Source organism: Oncorhynchus masou, chromosome 11 (assembly GCF_036934945.1).
Source record: "Oncorhynchus masou masou isolate Uvic2021 chromosome 11, UVic_Omas_1.1, whole genome shotgun sequence".
In the NCBI taxonomy this organism is placed as follows: Eukaryota; Metazoa; Chordata; class Actinopteri; order Salmoniformes; family Salmonidae; genus Oncorhynchus; species Oncorhynchus masou.
The window spans coordinates 46,888,431-46,912,783 of NC_088222.1; the positions used below are offsets into that span (position 1 = coordinate 46,888,431).

The 24,353-nt window shown below is 44.2% G+C and overlaps 1 protein-coding gene across 1 annotated transcript in view; it reads left to right on the plus strand.

The window, feature by feature from the left end:
* The window catches only part of LOC135547878 (peripheral-type benzodiazepine receptor-associated protein 1-like), a 186,130-nt gene that overhangs the window by 129,024 nt on the left and 32,753 nt on the right, over positions 1–24,353 (plus strand). Inside the window, exons 7-24 of the mRNA XM_064977092.1 lie at positions 256–339; positions 711–800; positions 1,070–1,192; positions 1,683–1,787; positions 3,659–3,709; positions 4,514–4,546; positions 4,861–4,881; positions 9,728–9,902; positions 11,252–11,469; positions 17,271–17,377; positions 17,622–17,731; positions 18,218–19,135; positions 19,344–19,495; positions 19,965–20,455; positions 20,761–20,818; positions 21,679–21,753; positions 21,849–22,016; positions 23,536–23,691. Of these exons, the coding sequence (XP_064833164.1) occupies positions 256–339; positions 711–800; positions 1,070–1,192; positions 1,683–1,787; positions 3,659–3,709; positions 4,514–4,546; positions 4,861–4,881; positions 9,728–9,902; positions 11,252–11,469; positions 17,271–17,377; positions 17,622–17,731; positions 18,218–19,135; positions 19,344–19,495; positions 19,965–20,455; positions 20,761–20,818; positions 21,679–21,753; positions 21,849–22,016; positions 23,536–23,691 (3,135 nt within the window). The remainder of the gene's footprint in view (positions 1–255; positions 340–710; positions 801–1,069; positions 1,193–1,682; positions 1,788–3,658; positions 3,710–4,513; positions 4,547–4,860; positions 4,882–9,727; positions 9,903–11,251; positions 11,470–17,270; positions 17,378–17,621; positions 17,732–18,217; positions 19,136–19,343; positions 19,496–19,964; positions 20,456–20,760; positions 20,819–21,678; positions 21,754–21,848; positions 22,017–23,535; positions 23,692–24,353) is intronic.

Sequence of the window (24,353 nt, forward strand, 5' to 3'; positions counted from 1 at the left end):
ATATACACGACAGGGTATCATAGACATGGTACTGTAGCCGGGCAGGCTCACAGAACAGTGTGCATGTGCATGATAGTCTTACTGTCTGACGCCAAATAGGCCTGTGTCACGTTTAGGAATAGGCAGCCAAAAAAGCTCCTATTTCGAACACCGTGTTCAGATTTCAATGGGGCGAATAGGGTCCGATATGGATGTTTCTGACGCTCGCAGGTCGTGTAGTCGCTGTAACGTGACATGCTCTGGCTTCCTTTTCAGGAACAGGAGCTGAGTAAGAAGAGAAAAGAATGTGAAAACCTTGAGCATGAAGTAAGGAAGAGACAGAAGAAATGTCTAGATTTGGTAAGAACTCCTCAGGGGCCATCCACTCGTGTGTTTGTTAACTACTGTACTCTCAGCGTGCTACTACCAGTGGACCAGGTGTTATGACCAGCGGTAGCTTGTGAAGTGAGAACATCCCACTGGAATGGAATGAATGGAACAGTATCAACCACATGAAACACAAGGTTCCAATAACTCCATTCCAGCCATTACATTACACCCATCCTGAAACGAAAGTGACGCCAGCCTCCACTGATTTACAGCACTAATATGGCTGTACTACAGTATAGTGACTATACTTTCTGTTGACTGGGACTGATGAGAAATCATGGCTTCGTCCCTGGCTGTTGAATCTGAGTCTTGTCTTCTTGTTGTCGTTTGTGCTCTGACAGGAGAGCCTGCTTGAGGATGAGCGGGGCAAAAATGAACAACTAGAGGAGGAGGCGGATCTCCTCAGGAGGAAGGCACAGCCGCTCGACCAGGTCAGTCTCCATTCTATTCTATTGAGGGCCTCTTAGGCTTACGGTTGTTTTAGATGACAGAATAAATCTCTACATTAAAGGTTCAAACTGGGAACCCTCAACAGTCTTTTCGGTCGTGAACCTTCAGTAGACCGGAAGTGCTTCTGTTTCTATGTTGGAATGGGACAGTATTTGTTTTGTGTCTGTCCTTCTCCTGCTAGTCATGAGGAATGTCAGTACTCTCTCTATCACCAACTCTCTCTCTCTCTCTCCCCATCTCTCTCTCTCAGGCCCGGGTTGAGAATGAGGAGCTGAGGGAAGATCTCTCTGAAGTGACCGCTCAACGTGATTCAGTTCTCGAGGAGAACCAGAGACTCCGTGCCAAACTGGAGAACCTAGAGCAGGTCCTAAAGGTACAGGCTCATCTCCAGTCTTCTGTTGCAACACTTCCAAGTTTCACTATTTCAGAACAAATGTGAAGAATCCGGAGATCCCTGGGGCCAGGTCCACTTTGACTACAAACATAGTAGTGTTAGCATTTATTAGTAGTGTTGCCAGTATGCATTTATTAGTAGTGTTGCCAGTATGCATTTATTAGTAGTGTTGCCAGTATGAATTTACTAGTAGTGTTGCCAGTATGAATTTACTAGTAGTGTTGCCAGTATGAATTTACTAGTAGTGTTGCCAGTATGAATTTACTAGTAGTGTTGCCAGTATGAATTTACTAGTAGTGTTGCCAGTATGCATTTACTAGTAGTGTTGCCAGTATGCATTTACTAGTAGCGTTGCCATTTTAATTTGTCTGGGAATTTTCCTCATGGAAGCCGAGAGTAGAGACTATAGAGTAATTATGTAAGTGTTGTTTGACTACATGAGATACGTGTCTCCTTTGATTGCTTGCAGCATATGCGAGAGGTTGCCGAGCGAAGGCAGCAGCTGGAACTAGAACATGAGCAGGCACTGGCTATCCTCAAGTTTAAACAGGATGAGATCAAACGGCTACAGCGGGTGAGCAGCACCGTACATGGCCTCTGGTCCTCTGTAGCTCAGTTGGTAGAGCATGGTGCTTATAATGCCAGGACAGTGGGTTCAATTCCCAGGACCTATACGTAAAATGTAATATTATATAAATGGCATATACAGTGCATTCGGAAAGTAATCAGTCACATTTTGTTACGTTACAGCCTTATTATCAAATGGATTATATTGTTTGTTTTTTCTCATCATTCTACACACAATACCCCAATTTTTTACAAATGTATTACAACCATTTTTTTAAAACCTTATGTACATAAGTATTCAGACCCTTTGCAATTAGTCTTGAAATTGAGCTCAGGTGCATCCGGTTTCCATTTATCATCCTTGAGATGTTTCTACTACTTGATTGGAGTACACCTGTGGTAAATTCAATTGATTGGTTGCAGTGTATTCAGACCCCTTGATTTTTTTAGGTTAAAGCAAAGCTATTTTCAGGTCTCTCCAGAGATGTTAGATCGGGTTCAAGTCCGGGCTCTGGCTATGCCACTCAAGAACATTCAGAGACTTGTCCCAAAGCCACTTCTGCATTGTCTTGGCTGTGTGCTTAGGGTCGTTGTCCTGTTCGAAGGTGAACCTTCGCCCCCAGTCTGAGGTCCTGAGCTCTCTGGAGCACGTTTTCATAAAAGATATCTCTGTACTTTGCTCCGTTCATCTTTCCCTCAATGCTGACTAGTCTCCCAGCCCCCGCCACTGAAAAACATCCCCACAGCATGATGCTGCCACTACCATGCTTCACCGTATGGATGGTGCCAGGTTTCCTTCAGGCTTGACGCTTGGCATTCAGGCCAAAGAGTTCAATATTGGTTTCATCAGACCAGAGAATCTTGTTTCTCATGGTCTGAGAGTCCTTTAGGTGCCTTTTGGCAAATTCCAAGCGGGCTGTCAGTGCCTTTTACTGAGGAATAGCTTCTGTCTGGTCTGCTCTACCACAAAGGCCTGATTGGTGGAGTGCTGCATAGATGTTTTTTCCTTCTGGAAGGTTCTCCCATTTCCACAGAGGAACTCTAGAGCTCTGTCGGAGTGACCATCGGGTTCTTGGTCACCTCCCTGACCAAGACCATTCTCCCCGATTGCTCAGTTTGGCCGGGCGGCCAGCTCTAGGAAGAGTCTTGGTGGTTCCAAACTTCTTCCATTTAAGAATGATGGAGGCCACTGTGTTCTTGGGGACCTTCAATGCTGCAGAAATGCTGGCTCTCCTGGCTCTGACCTCTACGGACAGTTCTTTCGACCTCTTGGCTTGGTTTTTGCTCTGACATACACTGTTGACTGTGAGACCTTATATAGACAGGTGTTTGCCTTTCCAAACCATGTCCAATCAATTGAATTTACCACAGGTGGACACCAATCAAGTTGTAGAAACATCTCAAGGATGATCAATGGAAACAGGATGCACCTGAGCGCAGTTTTGAGTCTCATAGCAAAGGGTCTGGATATTAAGGAAATAAGGTATTTCTGTTTTAAGTTTTAATACATTTGCAAACATTTCTAAAACTGTTTTCACTTTGTTATTATGGGTTATTGTGTGTAGATTGCTGAGGATTGCTTTTTATTTAATCAATTTTAGACGTACCGTAACAAAGTAGAAAAAGTCAAGGAGTCTGAATACTTTCCAAATGCACTGTATATAATCACTACTGCCAAGAAACCCTGTTCCCAGCAATCACTCAGCAAAACCCAATCAAACTCAAATAAAAAATGTTGTCATCAATTATATTATGGGTAATTAAGACTTTGTCCAGTAGGAGGCAGCCTTTGGGTGCAGGGCTGTTTGTTTTGTTCTAGAGAGAACTTTTGAGAGGGACTAATAAATAAAAAACTGTGTTTATGTTTCCATTCAACAGGCTGAGTTTTTTGCCAAGAGGGAGCATGAGGGGGTGGTACAATTGCTGGAGGTAAGTCTGGTCTTGATCTTGTATTTTTATGGTGCCAATAGAGGTCTAGAGCTTGTGTTTCTATAGTGCAGACAGAGGTCTAGATCTTGTACTTCTATGTTTCTGATGATATTTCTATTGGTGCAGAGGTGCGGTTGTTGTAGTTCTATAGACACTACATTATCATCCCCTCTCTTTCACATGAAGGTAGACTGGCTGTGTAACACAGGACTGTCTATAAAAGGCAGGGCCTCCCTCAACATGCTATAGTATAGGCCTAATGGCTAATGAGACTGAGGTGAAATTGCACGCTCGAGGGGAATATATCAATATTTATCTAAGCCACAATAGCTTGTGGAAGTCACTGACTCTCTCTCTCCCCAGAGAAGTGAGAGGTAGAGTGTGTTCGTTTAGAGCAGGATCATCAACTAAATTCAGCCACGGGATGATTTTTTTCTTGAGCGGAAGATCAGGGGGCCGGAAAATATTTACAAATCATTTGTAGACTGCAAATTGACCCCAAGAAGCCCAAACAGATATAGTATTTTACCAAAGCATAATTATTTCAAACCTTGCTTACATTCGTGTATGACCACATATATCTCTCTATTATGCGTGGGAATACTTTGGAAAAGATTTCCAAAATAAAAATCCCTTGGAGCTGATTTGCTAGTGTTTTTACAGTATTTTTTGTTCAACCATTTAAACAGTGAAATAACCTCCGACAGACTGATCATCATTGTGTCAGTAAACCCTTTGTTATGCATTGTGTTAATGTGTTGTGTTTCTCTGTGTAAAATTAAGTGTGTATGTATTCTGTTGTAGGACTTGATCCAGCTTGTGTTGCAGAGGGAGCTGGTACAGTACTGTTACGCTCCTGTTTTGTTTGAATTGCTCATTACTATTCCTCCTACTCTCTTCATCTCCATCTCTCTAAACAAAGAGCATCACTTGTAAAAGTCTCTCTCTCTCCCTCCAGAGGAGGTATGGAAGACGGAGAGAAATAGTGATGAGATCATAGTGTCTATACGGTTACGCTGACAGACTCTTCTCTCTCAGGACCTGGACTCTAATCTATTAACCATGTTTTTCTTCCTCAACTCCACTTTTCACAAGCATGAGTTTTGTTTGTGAAGTGCTTTTTTTCTGTGCTTTGTTTCCCTGCTAACCAGACAACTCTGGACTGCATGCAGGTACCGGCAACACAAAGCCTCTGTCCTGATACTCTAGCCCAGATCCCAACCTCATCCACCTTGTTACCAACCCCCACCTTAATTAAGCCTCTGTGTAGATAGATAGACAGACTACTACACCTTGCCTTTACAAAGTCCTAGACACAAGTGTCCTTGCAGCAAGTTAGTTTGAGAATCAGGGACTAATTGAAATGTGACCGGTGATACCCTGATTAGGGTTGTGGCGGTGATTGTCAAGCAAATAACTGACAGTCTCACGGTAACTTACCTTTATTTACATAAACACATTTAGCATCTCCTGGCTTCCATGCATAGCCTACAAGCCACTGATGCAGACCTTTGGAACATCTGCATTTTTATCCATGTAATACAGCCTACACCTTCACAATGAATCCATTATTTATTTTAGACAGGTCTAAAGAAACATTATGTGAAGAAAATGTAGTCTATTTCAGAAGAACAGAATAGCATACTGAGTTGTCCTTATGTTAGGCCCTGATCTGGCTGTAGGCTACACTAGTTAATATAGCAGACAAGATTCGCTTAGAATTCTGTGACATTATTTCATACTATTTTATAGTATGAAGAATACAATTTAACATAACTGAATAAAATAGAAAGTATATTTTCTCCCAACAATGAGGGAGTGTGCACATGCAGCTGTTCTATGTTGAGCGGTTAACAAAGAAACGGGTCCTCCTACATGCTGAATTTAGATGTATTTATGCAACTTTAGGCTAAATGTTTAGATGATGGGACTAATGATGATTTGAAAAACGTTGCATGAAAGGTATCAGTCTCTCATTCACAATTTGAAAAGCACTTGATAATATTCTCACCAGGCCTTACTTTACTTGTGATACAAATGTTGGGCTGTATGTTTACATTTTTAATACATTCTAAGGCTGCATTATGTGACTCTAATGATCATTTGAAAAAAGTCGCATGAAAGGCATGAGCTCTGCTTTGTTTTTTGCGCAGGCTGTACACACTTCATCAGTCTCTCATTCACAATTTGACAAGCACTTGATAATGCCTCAAATTTCCTTGCTGTGTTCCCTTTGTGTGGCCATAATGCCTCCTAAAAGGCTGAATGCTAAAAAAAAATCCATACCTTTTGCGGCCAGTGGCCGTCGTGCCCTTGGGCTGAAATTAATAATTATAATTTGTGCTGAAACACCTCTCACTCACATGGCTCCATCACATGATCTGGTCTTTCTCACAGGTTACAAGTACAGGCTGCGCCAAGACATCGTGCTGCAACTGCGGTGTCCTTGTCCAAGGCGCATATTGTAGATATTGGAAGAACTGTCCACATTTTACTTTTCGTCAGCTGAAAAGCAAAAGCACTAGCATATGTCAATCTACTATCCCCCATAGTACAAAAGTTGACCTATAAATATTCCAAACATACATAGTCTGTGATAGATCCCAAATTAATACAACCACTAGCATCAAATAACCTGTTTTAAGCAATGAGCCTGACGCAGCAGATGAGAACGTTTAGCTCAAAATGTTGATAAACTATTTCTTCACAGTATAAGCACAGTAATGCACACAGGACAGTAGGCTATAAGCGCAAATGTTCCATAAGCAGGAAAACACCATTCTCATAAGTGACCAAAAATGCAATTTATACATGTTTTGCTTTTATTATGAAGGTGCATTTTTATGGTGAAAATTATCTTCCCCAAACTAGAAACTCACGCGCTGCGTATGTATGCCAGTTAGGCTCTACACCAGCTGTAAAGCGGATTAATGTGCTTAATTTTAAGAAGTTATTTGTTCACTTTAGTTGTGATACAAACCTTGTCAAAACATATAGGTCTAGGCTACATGAGGTGTGCGACTGTGATTTGAAAAAGTTGCACAAATCATAATGCTCTGTTTGCATTAAGGTAGGCTGTCACGCTGGTATAAAGGATTTGGAGACAGGTGCAGGAATACACAATAGGGTTTTTTAATACTCCCAAAACAAACACATATACAAAAACACTGGCCTGTACCCAAACAAACAAGCGAGTGTAAACCTCGTTGAATGACACGGGACGATACCCGTAAAAGACAACATGCTGCGTGCTTTATAAAACAGCTGCACCAACGCATAGGTACTCACACCACCAACGGACATGGGAACAATAACCGACAAAGACAGAGGGAACAGAGGGCACATATATAACATACTAATCAGGGGAAATGGGAACCAGGTGTGTGTAATCAGACAAGACAGTCCGGGGTTGATGATAATGAATCCCGTTCAGTGAAGCCTAGAAAGCCGATGACGTACTGGTGAACAGAATGAGCATCAGTACCGGGGGGATCCGTAACATAGGCATTATTCACGAGTGATAATAAATTATTCACAAGTGATATGCTAATATTGTCACCCATTACACTATTCTTGATTTAATCTTGTCTTTACATATACTAAATAATATATGTGTGAAATATGTTTTGATTTAGAATGGACCATTATCATGCACCTATCTCGAAACAGGGGCAACGGAAAAAAAATACATGTCATCTAGGCACTTAAATAGCGATTGGTGGACACCTTTCACATAGTTCATTTTCATGCCAGCCAGGTAGGCTATAATCCTGTTGTGAAGAGAAGCAATGTGCTAAATATTAATACATTTGAGAAATAAATATAGTAGGCCTAGCCTACAGAAAACTGATGGGATACTCCTTTTTTTAATAGAGGCCTTCACTCTGTTTTCTGACGCAATTGCATAGCCTATAGAAATGTTGCACAACATGAGCTCATGGGCTCTCATTAAGTGTTTGATTTTCCAATACATTTGCATTGATGTCAGAATGATTAGAGGGACAATAGAGTGCAGAGTACCAGGCAGTTAGCAAGTTTGGTTGGCTACTAATGACCATCAGCAGCATCAGAGCTTGGAGAAGCATAATTACCGTGACTAAACGGTCACATGAATCGTGACTGCCGGTGTGGCGGTAATATGGTCACCGTAACAGCCCTAAACCTGAGGCCATATTTATTGTCTCTGGGGACTTTAATAAAGCAAATCTGAGGAAAACGCTACCGAAGTTCTATACCTGAAGTTATTGGTTTCTAGGATGTATTTATGGAAAGGCCAAAGATGGCCTCGTATGTTTTCTAGCTACAGCAGAGGTGGTCTATAGTGTTGTAACAGGCTTTGAATACAACATGACAAGGTTATTTGGGCTCTCTCTGAGAGGTGATAGGCTCCAGCCAGGCCGGCATGTGTCAGCGTACTGTCCTATGTGCCTTTTCCTACACGTCTGTGTGGTTCAACCAGTTACATAACAAGCCTAGTAGTAATTGTGTTCATTTTAAATAATCCCTTTGTTGACATGGAGAAACCCTCTGATGCTGGCTGGCCCTCTGTGTGTGAATGTGTATTAGTATGTGTCCTTGTGTGCGCTAGCGCTGTGTGTATGGAAGTGTTTAACGATACACGTCCACACACACACGGAGAGAGAAAGAGTGGAGTGTGAGGGAGGGAGTGTGAGAGAGTGAGTGAGGGAGGAAGTGGAGTGTGAGTGTAGGTGATTAAAGTCAGTGTGAAACAGGTCAGGCCGAGTGATGCTGCTGTTAGATTACTCTATGGCACGAAATCCAGTCCCCCGCTGGGCTGAGTAAACTGAACCTTGTTCATAGGAGAATTGGCTTGGTTCTTAAGCTCAAGGTGTTAAGATAGAGTTAGCCTGCTTTCTTGGCAGTCGAGCTGTGATTCTGACAGTGGGGCTTCTCGCTCTCTTCCCTCTCTCTCGCTGCTCTCTCTCTCTCTTTCTTTCTCCTCTCAACGTAGTTTTGAATCTCACTATTGGGAGCTTGATCTATCCTATAGTCAGCACAGTGACTCAAATCTTGTAAGAGAACGGGTAGCATGCCCCCACCAAAAAAAAAAAACTTTTGACTTTTTCCGCCCCTTACTAGCTCTGACTTTGCTGTTAGCTACTTTATTGAGGAAAGATGTACTTACTATGACTGTGGTTATCTTAAGATGAATGCACTAATTGTAAGTGAGCATCTGATGAATGACTAAAATGTCATACATTAGCTGGATCTACTTGCTCTATCTCCCACTTTGTGACTTGGTTCATGTTAGAGTTCAAGCAGTCATTTGGGACAGGCTGTGCTTGGTGGTGTAGGTGAGAGTTTTGACAGGAAGCTGTGTGTGTGTGTGTGTGTGTGTGTGTGTGTGTGTGTGTGTGTGTGTGTGTGTGTGTGTGTGTGTGTGTGTGTGAGTGTGAGTGTGTGTGTGTGTGCGTGTGTGTGTGCGTGTGCGTGTTTCGTTTAGCTAGGGGCCCTGTCACATCACTACCAGGAAACTCCCACCACAACCGGAAGTGAAAGCAGCCAGTTATAGAAACTCACTGGGGGCTGATGCTAAAACCCTGTTAGAGCGTTCTGACTGAGCTGTGGCCGTGGCTCTGTAGTGGCTTTGCTTGTGTGACTGTGAGCGCTGCAGAACTGTGTTGGAGGACATGCAACTCGCTGCAAACTACGCTAGCTACGCTTCAGATTCTGTTTGTCACCCACAAAACCAACACCTCCTACTAAGGCCTTGAAACCTGTTATTCACCCTTCTCACTCCTTTTCCCGCCTTTTTGGCTTTTAATTTGAACCTAAATGTGATAGTAATTGTAAGTGAATGTTTATGCATATGATAATAAGTCAATTTCTTTAAGTTGATATTCCAGTAGTATAATTTTTAAATAGGCAGATTGTCAAAGTAGGCCACCACACAAATACCCTTTCATTAGCCTATGATATTTTGTTTGCCTAGGAGCTGAAACTAAATCCTTTGTATGTATGTGTGTGTACCTCTATCTCTCTCTGTGCTGTCTTCAGTCTAAGGTGCGCGAGTTGGAGGATAAATGTCGCAGCCAGAGTGAACAGTTCGGCCTGCTCAGCCATGAGCTGGAGACCTTCCGACTGCAGGCCGGCAAACTGGACCTGGCCGGCTCCGCACTCCTCACTAACCATGCCCTCTGCCATCTGACCAACGGTGTGGGCCTCGCTGGGGGTAACCATGGCAACCGTTATTACCATCATGTTCCTGATACATGCCAAAGGGCAACCTTTGTTACCATGATATTACCCTAACCATTCAACCATATCATATTACCGTCACAACACCAATACATTCCACATACTCACTCATATCCCCTTCATGAGATACACTCCCCATCCCAATAAATGCATCTTCATATGTCCTTTGTATGCCCCCTCAGGCTCATTTTAATTACTAATACTGAATCTCCCACAGGCACAGTTTACCAATATGGTCTATAGTTTCTACCAAGATTGATTGTACACATGAAGATTGCTAAACTAAATATTGCTTATTCCAACCCTGGATCTCCATGTAGGATTGTGTTGGTATTACTTTTAAATCGACATGATTACGTTGGAAAGGGATTCCACATGCATTCACTTTGATGCAGACCCGGACTGAGAACATAATATATTGTAATCCTGGCCGCCACTGGCTTTAAAGTATCCCTTCAAATCTCTATTGTATCCATCCCTCCCTCCCTCCAGCCATGTACAGTGGGTGTGCTGTTTCTGTTGTAGATCAATGTGGCCTACCTATGGGATGATTTGAACTCTCTGGGTGATGATATGGACTTCTGGAGTCTGGAGGAGAGAGAGACTCTCCCTTAGGACTCCTCGCTACCATGTACTGCTACTATTCCTAGAGATCTTGGGTCATTGAGACTGTCACTGCTACCATGAGCACTATCACTCCCTTTCCTGGTCTTTTTTTGAGTAACTTGGTCCCTGAAATCACTGTTAGGTTAATTGTAACGACCCACATATTCACAATCAATTGGTTTGGTTTGGTGGGGCTTGCAGTGAGTGGCTGTATGAATGATGCCACACATATACAATCCCTCTCACACAAAGGTCCCAAACACACACAGAGGTGTGGTTCAACAATGGTGAGTGAGTGATATCCGGGCTGTATGTGTTAAGCCCCTTAGTTCTTTCTGGCCCCTGTGTGCCATGTATGGTGCTGTGCTCGGGGGTCGTGACCTCTAAGCACAGAGACCGATGGGGACAGGTGGGTTTTACTCCCTCCACTCCACTGTTTAATCAGCCAGGGACCTAGAACACCAACCACCAATTGGATAACTACAAACAGGTCACAGAAGAGGGTGTATGTTTGTAGCCTGAGGTGGTCCAGTTGTCTAGGCCACTGCCTCCAGAACACATGTACTTGTGCTCACATGGGTTCCAATCCAACCCGCTGCTCTTCTAGCACACTTTCTCCTCCTAACTTTCCTGTTACTCTCTTGCTATCCTTTCGATGAAATATGAAAAAAGCGGAGAGATTTGTTTGCTCATGAAGTATCTTCCTCCTCCCTGTAGATGTGGCGGCAACTCTCCAGATGGGGGCCACCCCTCACGCTGCGGGTCTCACACGCTCCCCCACCACCAAGCACCGTGAGCTGCCCACCATCAGCCTGACCAAGTCCTCCAGCTCCCCCAAGTTTGTCTCTGACACCACCCACCTCTCCCCAAAGTCGGCCGAGTCCCACCACAGCCCCCATCACAGCCCACGCAGGACCAGCCCCACGCCACACGAGGTGAGAGCTCTAACACATAATTTAATCCCGATTTATTGCATAGGGATTAAGTCACTACTTAATTCATATGGGGAGTTTCTTGTTCAACTTAAAAACATAGTACAGTAGTCTTACTAACGGTAGGACTAGATGACAATTTCAGATTGGCTTAGTATTTGAGTTTTGCTTAAAGGGATACTTCAGGATTTTGGCAATAAGGCCCTTTATCTACTTCCCCAGAGTCAAATGAACTCGTGGTTACTGTTTTTATGTCGGTTTCCAGTATGAAGGAAGTTAGAGGTAGTTTCGCGTGCCAATGCTGACTAGCATTAGCGCAATGACTGGAAGTCTATGGGTATCTACTAGTGACACACACAATAATCTTCTACACAAAGAGATTAAGATACTTTTTTGCATTAGACATGCTGCTGACATCTTTAATCATGACAATAACTGCAATTTTCAATTAATTGGGTTCAAAATATTCCTCAAGATCAAACAGCTCGTATGGATTGCCTCCTCCTTTTCAACTCTGTGGTTAGGACAGATTGCTTGTTGAGATTAACAAAATGGCACAGTCATTCCTATGGATTTGCTCGTCAAACTTCATGGATTTAAAAACGTCATTAGCCTTTGTCTCATGTCTCTCACACTGTACTATCAAACAGCCTAGGCTTAAATATATAAAGGCAAATACAACACATACATTGCTAGAGATAAGAGAATGTTGCGGTTGGGTGGTCTAACTCTTCTTTCATACGGTGTCCAGCTTTGTGCCTTAACCTTTTTCTCTCTCTCTCACATGGCACTGTCATGTAGCATACTGGCACTTATTATACAATTCAAAAGATAAGACCCTTTTGGGTTGGGGCTTTTAAACCATTTCTTCCATGTTTTAAAGCAGCAGACCTCTCCCTCATCCAGTGTCCAGCTGTGTGTTGTAGATAGCTGATGTCTGTCCTGCGTGCCCCAGCCAGCCAGTGTTGGGTCTAAGTCTCTCTGTAGTAGATCTTTATCCTCCCTCCCTCTCTCATCCATCTAAACCAGCCAGGTCAGGACAGGCAGCACCAGCAGCAGCTAGCTCTCTAAAGCTCATATTTAGTGAGATAATCCCACTGCTGTGGATTATTAAGGTTGTAGTAGTTGTAAGTGATTATCCTTAAAAGGTTTTTTGCTGGCAGGGAGCGATAAAAAATATGCCTGTTACTTATTGTTTATGCATAATGTATCACTCAGACCCTATAATTAGACATACGGCCAGTCGACAAACAAAACACTCAACGTTTGTGTCAGTGTGTGTGTGTGTATCTGAACCCTATCAAAGTAGTGCACTATATATAGCGATGTAGTGCAATATAGCCTATGGGGAATAGGGTGCAATTTCATCCTACTGGCAGCAATTGTTTGTATGTTTGTGTCAGCCTACAGCAGGGGTCTGCGGCCAGTGGGCCAAAACCGGCCTGCAAGTGATTTTTTGGGGTTCTCCAAAGTTTTTAGTTAAGATATTAAAATGTAAAAAAAATTAATCACCAGGAATTAATCCCCCAAATATTTGTATTTTATGCAGTGACATACAGTGGGCTTCAAAATTATCCCTTGATAACCTGTATGCTCTCGTTGGCTGGCCCTCGATACATATTGGACACGATAACAACACCCACCCGTAGCACATGCTCCAGCAGGTATATCTCACTGGTCATCCCCAAAGCCAACACCTCCTTTGGCCATCTTTCCTTCCAGTTCTCTGCTGCCAATGACTGGAATGAATTGCAAAAATCGCTGAAGCCGGAGACTTATACTTCTCTCGCTTATTTAGTTTCATTCTGAGCCATTTTCTTTTGCCAAATTAAGTTCCAACTGTAATGTTTGCTGCAATATAACATCCTGCTCGTATTTTCCCTATTAAAATTTACTTGGCTTACTTTTGATGTCACCCTAATAAAATTGTGAAACCTTGGTGAAGGTTTGGTGTGGTGAGGCAATAAGTATATTTATACTGCAGGCGTATGATATGAAGGCAGTGTGCACCAACTGACATCGACAGTTGAACTTGAGGTGAGGAATAATGCTTTAGGCCAGTGGTTCCCAAACTTTTTATAGTCCCGTACCCCTTCAAACACTCAACCTCCAACTGCGTACCTCCTCTAGCACCAGGGTCAGCGCACTCTCAAATGGTGTCTTTTGCCATCATCGTAATGATGATGGCAAAAGTAGTAATCATATAGTAATCATACTATACGATACATTTATTAAACATATGAATGAGTGAGTTTTTGTCATAACCCCACTCATAAGCCCACTCGTGGGAAGTGACAAAGAGCTCTTATAGGACCAGGGCACAAATAATAATATAATAGTAATTGATTATTTTGCTCTTTATTTGACCATCATACATATAAAACCTTATTTGTTCATCGAAAATTGTGAATAACTCACCACAGGTTAATGAGAAGGGTGTGCTTGAAAGGATGCACAAAACTCTGCAATGTTGAGTTGTATTGGAGAGTCTCAGTCTTAAGTCATTTTTCACACAGTCGTCTGTGCCTGTATTTTGTTTTCATGCTTTTGTGAAGACCGAGAATCCAATCTCACATAGGTACATGATTGCAAAGGGCATCAGTGCTTTAGCAGCGTGATTTGCCAAGGCAGGATACTCTGAGCACAGCCCAGTCCAGAAATCTGGCAGTGGCTTCTGATTAAATTAAATTTTCACAGAACCGCTTGTTGCAATTTTGATGAGGCTCTCTTGTTCAGACATTGGTAAGTGGACTAGAGGCAGGGCATGAAAGGGATAATGAATCCAGTTGTTTGTGTCATTCGTTTTGGGAAAGTACATGTGTATTTGTGCAACCAACTCACTCCGGTGCTTCGCTATATCACATTTGACATTGTCCCGTAAACTTGAGTTCATTTTCACACAAAAAATCATACATTGATGGAAAGACCTGTGTGTTGTCCTTGTTAATGCAGACAGAAATGAGCTCCAACTTAATCATAGCCTCAATTTTGTCCTGCACATTAAATATTGTTGCGTAGAGTCCCTGTAATCCTAGATTCAGATCATTCTGTCGAGAAAAATCATCACCAAGATCACGAGAAACTCGGCATCATGCAAGCGGTCAGACAAGTGAAAATTATGGCCAAATACATACAGTGGGGCAAAAAAGTATTTAGTCAGCCACCAATTGTGCAAGTTCTCCCACTTAAAAAGATGAGAGCCCTGTAATTTTCATCATAGGTACACTTCAACTATGACAGACAAAATGAGAAAAGAAATCCAGAAAATCACATTGTAGGATTTGTAATGAATTTATTTGCAAATTATGGTGGAAAATAAGTATTTGGTCACCTACAAACAAGCAAGATTTCTGGCTCTCACAGACCTGTAACTTCTTCTTTAAGAGGCTCCTCTGTCCTCCACGCGTTACCTGTATTAATGGCACCTGTTTGAGCTTGTTATCAGTATAATAAACATCTTTCAAGCTGTCAGGCATTCCCTTGGCAGCAAGAGCCTCTCGGCGGATCCTGCAGTGAACCCAAGTGGCGTCGGGAGCAACTGCTTGCACGCGCATTACCACTCCACTATGTCTCACTGTCATGGCTTTTGCTCCATCAGTACAGATACCAACACATCTTGACCACCAAAGTCCATTTGATGTCACAAAGCTGTCCTGTACTTTAAAAATATCCTCTCGTGTTGTCCTGGTTTCCAGTGGTTTGCAGAAGAGGATGTCTTCCTTAATTGACCCCCCCCCATAAATGTAACGGACATATACCAGGAGCTGTGCCAAGCCCGCCACGTCTGTTGACTCATCCAGCTGTAACGCATATAATTCACTAGCTTGTATGCGAAGCAGTAATTGTTTCAAAACATCTCCTGCCATGTCACTGATGCGTCATGAACCAGTGTTGTTTGATGAAGGCATTGTCTGTATAGTTTTTTGGGCCTTTTCCCCCAGAATTGTCCCAGCCATATACACGGCAGCAGGAATAATTAAGTACTCCACAATAGTATGAGGCTTGCTTGTCCTAGAAACTCTGTAGCTCTCCATATAAGAACGTTTGTTATTAATGGTATCTGTTACTCAAAAGTCGTCTTAATTCTCGCTCAAAAACTGTGGCTTATTTTTATGTTTTATTTTATTTCATTTCTAAATGCCTGCGCAAGAGTGAAGTTTTAATTGAGTTGTGAGATAGTACTTTTGCACATATAACACACTGTGGCTGAGGAAAGGCACTACTCCCCATATATGTGAACCCCAAATCAATGTAGTTCTCATCATATTTGCGCCTCTTCGATGGTCTAACGTCCCTGTCTGTTGTTCGGTGCTTTCCCGGGTAAGGGGGCAGTAGCTCTTCGACTGCATCAGATTCACAACCGTCATTGTCCATGTTAGCTGGGCTAACAACAAATGTAGAATTACTGATGCTAGCGTTGAATGTGCTCGTGGAAGCAGAACAGCTTGTGTCGTCGACAGGTGCAGGTGTAGTACCGCTGGTAGTAGCAGTACTACCAGTAGAGCTGGTATGTGTACCTATGGATGCGGCCTTACTTTTTTTAACCATTTATCCATTTTCGAGCAAACGGAATGAGCAGCAGCTACATTTGGCTACAAAGGACTGTTAGTGGAATTCCCGCGAGAGAGTAACGGTTAATGCACAGCTGACATGCAGGTAAAAATAAGGTAAAACGGATTTCAGTTTCCCTGTATTAAAATCACCGGCCACGAGAAGTGCCGCCTCTCTGGGTGTGAATTTTCTTGTTTGCTTATGGCCCTCTACAGCTCGTTGAGTGCAGTCTTAGTGCCAGCATCGGTTTGTGGTGGTAAATAGACAGCTATGAAATATATAGATGAAAACTCTCTTGGTAAATAGCGAGCAAAAACTTGAGACTTCCTTATCATTAGAGGTTGCGCACCGGCTGCTGTTAACAATGATGCACACCCCTCCCCCCTTCATTTTACCCGATTATAGTCATGTTCTGAACAAAAACTGTCCCATGGCTGAATCTAGTTGCCTACAGTATTAGCCAGAGGTAAACATAGGCAGTCAGATCATTAAGCTGATACTGTGTGGTATTAGAGGGAGCATTTTCAGAGAAGAGAACATTCCGTATAAGCAGCTTGTTAGTGGCCAGTGTCCCAATCCACTGTGAATTGTGCCCATTGCCCACATTATACATAAATCTCATTGCACAATCTCTGAGGGAGTAAGTCAATGGCAGAAAAACATATCCTGCGTGTGGCCCTAGCCTTCTACTCTTCAGGAGGCATTGGTCCAGCCACGTGTTGGGAAGATGTTGACCTGCTGGCAGCTCAAAGTTCCAGTAGAAATTATACAGTGGGGAGAACAAGTATTTGATACACTGCAGATTTTGCAGGTTTCCCTACTTACAAAGCATGTAGAGGTCTATACTTATGTCATGCAATAACATGCAAATTAATTACTTAAAAATCATACAATGTGATTTTCTGGATTTTTGTTTTAGATTCCATCTCTCACAGTTGAAGTGTACCTATGATAAAAATTACAGACCTCTACATGCTTTGTAAGTAGGGAAAACCAGCAAAATCGACAGTTTATCAAATACTTGTTCTCCCCACTGTATATAACACTAAGGAAGCACTTTTATCCAAAGCCACTTACTACATTCCAGTGAGTGTATATATTTTTTGTATGAATATGTGAAACTGTAGGAATTGAACCTGGCTAGAAATGGACATTGCTATGAATGGACATTGCTCGCACTAAGCTCTTACCAACTGAGCCACCCAGTATAACAGGGTTCCAGTGGCCTCATTTGTTGACTGTCATGTTCTAAGGTTGACACGGCCAGTGAGGTGGAGGAGTTGGACATTGATGTGTCCCCAGCACCTTACACCGCTCTCAGAGGAGCCGCCAAGCTACAGGTCTTCATCGGCAGATACAGGTAAGGACTGACAGACACAGATTTGGCCAAAGCAGCAGTATGCCTTCACTAAATACCGAAGGTATACTATTTAGTAGTATGTCTTCGGTATTTAGTAGATTGAATTGGAGACCAGTTATGATATTTTTTTTCTCTCACTTAGAATGTTATTCATTTTTGTCTTATCTCAGCATTCAACTGTAACAATGCGATTAGATGGGTAATGTTTATAATACAATGATAATGTGACTTTATTTTTCCCAAGCTATAACCCCTATGATGGTCCAAATGATAACCCAGAGGTGGAGCTGCCACTCACCGCGGGGGAGTACATCTATGTTTATGGCGGTATGGATGACGACGGCTTCTATGAAGGTGAGCCTTCTCCAAAACCTTAAATGGGAAATCAGCAGTTGCTACATGCAAAACATTAATTCTTAAAGAATATAACGTATAAATGCCTCATGAGCTTAATTCAACTGTTGTACTCCATCAAAAAACCCAGAATATGGGTTGTTTTACGCCAATGTTTGTAAACAACGTTAACAAACCCTATATAGCCTCAAAACATGGTTCAAACTATAATTTTGATATCATGGATGGTCAGTCCTTGCATCTGAATTTGAATTTGAGTGGTTACATTTCTCCAAATCCATCCCGTAGCTTTTTACCAAAACAGGGGCTGGGATGACACGTTGTTATTTTTTCTACTGCTCATTGCCACTTTAATTTCATAACAGTTTTATAAAGTTAGATTTTTTACACTGAAAGTTCCCATTTTAACACTGACATTTTAACACGGTCAAGGTTTTTAGTGTCGACATACCAAACACAAGTCTGTCTCTCTGTGTCCCCCTGCAGGTGAGCTGATGGACGGGCGGAGAGGGCTGGTCCCCTCCAACTTTGTGGAGCGCGTCTCAGATGACGACATGATGAGCGCCCACGTTCCAGAGGGCACGGACATATCCCATAACTCCTTGCTGGACAGCAGCCTGCACAGTGCCAGCCACCAGCACCACCTCCGCCTGGGGAGCCCAGGTACCTCTGAGAGGACCGACCCTACGTATGCAGCCTCCAACCCAGGTCCCCTATCCGTCTCTTTCCCCTCAGGGGAGCAGGTCCCGGCCCCCACGGACCCCTCCCTCCGACCCCTCCTCTCCCCAGCCCCCCTCACCAACGGCCTGGACCTAGACCTGGAGGTGGGGGTGGACACTGTGCCTTACCCGCGCAAGCTCACCCTCATCAAGCAGCTGGCCAAGAGCATCATCATTGGCTGGGATGGGCCGCTGGTGCCAGCGGGCTGGGGCAATGTGTGGAGCTACAATGTGTACGTGGACCAGGAGCTGAGGCTCAACGTGCCCTTCGGCTCTCAGACTAAAGCTGTCCTAGAGAGACTAGACGTCAATCTCAAGGCCTACCGAGTGTCTGTGCAGAGCCTGACTGAGCGCGGCAGCTCAGACCAGCTCCGTTGCTCCATGCTGGTGGGCAGGGACGTATGTGTGGCGCCCACCCAGCTCAGAGTCGACCGTGTCACCGCCACCTCGGCCAGCCTGTCGTGGCTGCCCAGCAACAGTAACTATGTGCACATTGTGTCCTTGAACGAGGAGGAGATGGAGCTGGTGAAGGCTGGCAGCTACTCGCTGTGTCTCAGTAACCTTACGCCCAGCCTGCACTACACGGTCAAGGTGGAGGCTCGGCCACACCAAACCCCCTGGGAGCTTCCCCAGGAGAGGCGGGAACACAAGACCGCCACCACTACCTTTACCGTGCTGGCCGCAGGTAAGTGAGCAACCAGGGTAGAGAGATACTGGAGATCAAAGAGGGCTGAAGAACTGCCGGTTGAATTTTTTACATTAAAATATATTCCACTCACCTGGTGTTCCCAGGTCTTTAAAACAGGCCTTGATTAGAGAGGACAAATGAAATCAGGCCCTGTTTAAGACCTAAGATTAGCTTGTCTTCTAATATTTATTACCTCCACTCCCAGGTCCCCCTGATGCTCCTCTGGATGTGCAGCTGGAGCAGGGGCCCTCCCCGGGAATCGCCCTTATCAGCTGGCTGCCTGTCACCATCGATGCTGCTGGGACCTCCAACGGAGTCCGCGTCACCGGATACACCATCTATGCTGACAAGAAAAAGGCAATAACTGTAGTGTTGTGATTCTGCACCTGAATGCACTGGAAACAGAGGAGAGTGTTTAAGGGTTTGGGTGTAATGGGGTTGAAATTATGCTAAGAGGTAAATGCTTTTGAAATTAGTTTGAATTGGTGTGTCTGTCAAGCCAGTGTTTTCAGAGAGGTTCTGTGCTCTAAGGACCCATTGAGTCTGTTGCTCTCTTCCTCAAGACGCTGGTTTGTGTTTAAATGTGCCATGGTATTTTCAGTGCTTCAGCTTGGGCTGTGAACAGTATCTGTGATAATGGCTTGTCCTATATTGCTGACTTTTATATCCGTTAAGTGTTTTACGTCTCTGTGTGAGGATAGTGTGTGTGAGGAGTGTTTTGCTGTGAGGATAATGTGTAGGACTGTTTTGCTGTGAAGATATTTTGTGTAGAGAGTATGTGTCTGTGCTGCTGACACTACCCATCTCCTCTTCTGCCATACCCTAGGTGTTGGAGGTGTCATCCCCCACGGCAGGCAGTGCCCTAATGGGCCCGTCTCAAATCCAGTCCCTTATGACGGCCCAACAGCTCACCGTGCGCACCATGTCCGGCCACGGGGAATCCACCGACTCTGTGCCAGTCAACGTGCCCGCCAAGCTAGCCGCCATCATGACGGACCAGGCCTCGGCTACCTCCGCCCCTTGCTCCATGTCACCCCCCGTTCACCAGTCACCACCCTACCAGTCACCCCCTGTCCACCAGTCACCCCCCTTCTTGTCTTCATCACCACCCGTACAACCCCAATCCCCGTCCTATGGGAACTCAGCTGCCAAAGTCTCCACGCTACCCTACGCCACGGCCTCACCGCCGCTAGACGCACACGCCATGGTCCCTAACGGGGGGCTGCCCTCTGCCAACTCTCCCCAGTCCACACCCTCCACACAGAGGCCTCCTCCCCGCTCCCTGCCTCGTACGCAGAGGCCTGGGCCAACCCCTTAGCAAAGTCTCCTGCTCCCCCTCGGGATGCCTTGGCAGTGCATGAGGCCACCATGTCACCTCCAGTAGCACCAAACTATCAGGCCAAGTTGCCATCAGTACCATCAGCCTATGAGGCTATGATGTCACCACCAATACAACCAGCCTATCAGGCCATGCTACCACCAGCCTCTCACATCAACACAACGGTACTTACAGTAATGCAACAACACCTAATCTAAAACTCTCATCTAGAACTCTAGAACTCACCTCATGGCTCCAGACGTACTTTTTCCTGTGGTGACACTGGTGATACTAACATTTTCAGTTTGTGGCACAAGGCCATTATTCTGTCGCACCAAACTTTGTTGCGGCATCACACAATAGTAAAAAAATTGCAATCATCTTATAAAGTAATTCGCAGTGCCACTGAGATGGTATGATTCATGAAACGTGTTCAAGCAGGGATGCATGATCAAGATATTTTTATGTGTAACCTAAACCAGTGATTGTCACAAATTTTGGGTTGCTATATTTTACTCTCAATATAGGGCTCCAGAATTGCACATTTATTCTGTTCAATAGAGATTCATTTGCTTAGCAAAATTTTGTGTGTATAAATTAAATATCACATAAGGTAATTAATTTGGGGCTAATTCACCATCTGAGGAAGTGGAAACTCAAAATGCATTAGGTAGATCGCTAAATATAATATGTTGCTAGTTAGCCGTGTAATTGATGAATGTAACAGTAAATGTAACGTCCTAAAAACATTTGCAGCATACACATTTATGTCTATAGCCTCTCCGCGCACCGTCAATGTTGAGAGTAATACCTGCAGAAAGCTGAGACCCTCCTCTCACAGCTCCTTTCAAAACGTTTATTGCATTTTTTTATGTTGCAATAATTTTTCTCTCCCACTAGCCTACTCAGCGCGAAAGGAGAAACAGGCACAGGGACGGACACAGGGACAGGGCAGACACTTTCATGCCGGGATCAGGAAAATAATGCACTTTAGACGACTGTTTTTAGTGACCATCTTGAATTTGCATTTCGCACCGATCCGACCAATCAAACATTTTACTCACACAGCCTAAGAATTGCAAAAAGTGACTAAATGGTCTCAGTCTGGAGCCTTGCAACTGCTCTAGAATATATAGTACTAGAGGTATGTTATTATCTAGTTTACATTATTATAACTATTTTAACTAAGTGTATGTTGTATGTACTCCTGTCTGTTCTCCAGGTCAATGCAGCCTTGCCCCCCAGCCAGAGTCCAGTCCCAGGCCTAGTCCCAGCAGCCATGGAGCAGAGCAGAGCAGTCACAGAAATCCCCGGAGCTCCCCGTCCCGTCATGTCCATCACAGACTTTCTCCCCATGGAGGACTACTCCCGTGCAAACCTTTCAACCCCTGAGCCCTGCCCCACCCCACCCCAGGACAGACACTCTCTCCAGCCCCCAAAGCCCCCTCTCCCCTGGAGTCAGAACCAGACTACTCCATGGAGAGGTCGACCACACGCCTGGTGTCCATGGAGGAGTTCCTCAGGCAGGAGAAGGACCCAGGCTTCAGCAGGCAGCCACAGGTTGGTTAGTTAGTCATTTAGTACTGACTGTGCTTTTTTGGAATGTGATACATTAAATATCATTGCCAGTTTTCTGGGCAGATGCAATACGCCCGGCAACTCTGATGTGTTCTTTATTGTTCCAATGTTCCCCTCACATTGGCTAGGACTCTGTGCTTTAATCCTCTGATGATGTTCATTGCCGAAAGAAACTCTTTCTCACCCAGCCTTTCTCAACTCTTTCTCATCCAGCCTCACCCCTTGACTAGATGAACCAGTAACTCATCTAGGTCTAGGAAAGGCTGTGGGATCATTACCTCGTATTTATCAACATGGTGCTTTAGACTAGGGGTCGTGACCCCATATAGTTTAAAAAATATATATATTATAATATCGTCTTTGTATCTCAAAATCATTGTAAAGCGTTTACCCTTAAAAATCTAAATGAAAATTATTCAAATGTAAAATATAAAATTCAACCAGAGAGCACCCTTAGCTCATGGGAAAAGGCCGCACTTGACAATTGAGCTTGAATCGTTCCATTTTGAATGGATAGGCCTGCTACGTTATGAAACCACACAATATTGCAGAGACTTTGATATTACCGGAAAATAAAGTGTGAGAATTTCGAGGCACAGAAACTCACATTAATACCTTTGTCAGATAGGAAAGAATTCTTATTGGAGAGAGTTTTTCAAAAGCGAACCATTCCCTCGGCTGTGCATGTTTCTAACAGAAAACAGCATCAGTAAGTGTCCCGCATGAGTGATGACTGCTCAACTCCAATGCTTGGAATAGCACTTTGGGACCTGCTTTCCAATCAGTTTGACTGTGGTTCAGTTGACATGCCGGTAAGTGAAGTCAAACAGCTGATCGAGCTGTCATGGGACCGAATGCTGCAGACAATGCATTTACAGGTCACTACGGAGGAGTTTTGGTTCCTGACTCAAAGGGAATCCACTTCCATCTCCCTCTGAGCATTAAAACTCATGGAACCCTTCTTCAGCTCATATCTGTGTGAAGCTGGATTCAGTGCTCTCGTCTGCATATAAAAAATAAAAAAATGTATCCAGGTTGGATGTGACAGCAGAGACGAGGTGCGTACCGTCGACCACGCCCCCTGACTTTGAGAAGCTCTGACTGGACATGCATCAAGCACACCCATCTCATTAGTGGTGGTGAGATAAGAAAGATTATGTTAGACTCATTTGCAATTGACTGTCATAGCCACAAATAAAAAAGTAAACATTGGATGTTAATTACATCATTTCTTTCAAATGGTTGGGGTCATGCAAACTTTCAGATATCAAAATGGAGTTGTGGGCCAAAAAGGTTTGGGAACCCCTGGACTAGAGAGCATTGAGGATAGTGGCATTATACCAAGACATACCAATGTTCATAGTAACATTTCCTACTATGAAAATGAGCATTTGGAGGATTTACCTTGTCAATTTACGTTTCATTTGTATTGACATGATTGGTTATTCCACATGCTCTACGCCTGTCCTGTTGTACTGTGTGGTTGTGCTCTGTGTGTCAGGGTTATGCTGTTGGCCTGGTGGAGCCTCCGTACGGTGCAACAGAGAACAGTAGGGGCTCGGACCTGTCTGATATCCTGGAGGAAGAGGAGGAGGACATGTACTCAGACCCCCCTGGACCCGCCCTGGCCCGGGGATACACCACAGGAGCCGACAGGGTAAACATTCACTACAAACACTTGATTTTACTGATCTTGCTGAGGAGGACAGCCTCTGTTTTTGTTACGTTTGCTTTACTTTCCCTCTTTCATTCTTGAATTCACTCACTGTTTTGATTCTTTTTTTTTTTTGTATGTCACACTTCACCCCTACCTTATGCCACCGTGCCCTGCCCAACCTGCTCACATCCGCCTCCTTCCTGAACTCCTATCTCCATCTCCTACATCCAACCTCTTACCTTCAACCTGTGACACCCTCTCCTCTGTGACCCTTGACCCATGACCCCTGTAGCCAGACCAGTGGGAGGTGCCGGACAGTGACGAGGAGATTCTGGAGAGTATCCTGAAGCTTCCTCCACAGGCCCAGGCTCAGGCCTACCACTACCATCACGGTCATCATCACCTCAACAAGCACCTGTTCAGCATCCCAGAGGTCACTGATGAAGAGGACAACAGCGTGGACGAGGACTATAATCACCGTCGCCACCGAAGAGAGTCCCAAGCCAGGCCCAGCCGCACACACCTCCACCCCAATGACCCCCACTACCACAGAACCCGAGACCAGCCCCACCACCACCACCACCACCACAGCAACAAAGCTGAAGCCAAAGAGCCTTTACCCAGACACAGTGGTGGTGCTGTTGTCAGGGCTCGTCCCCAGC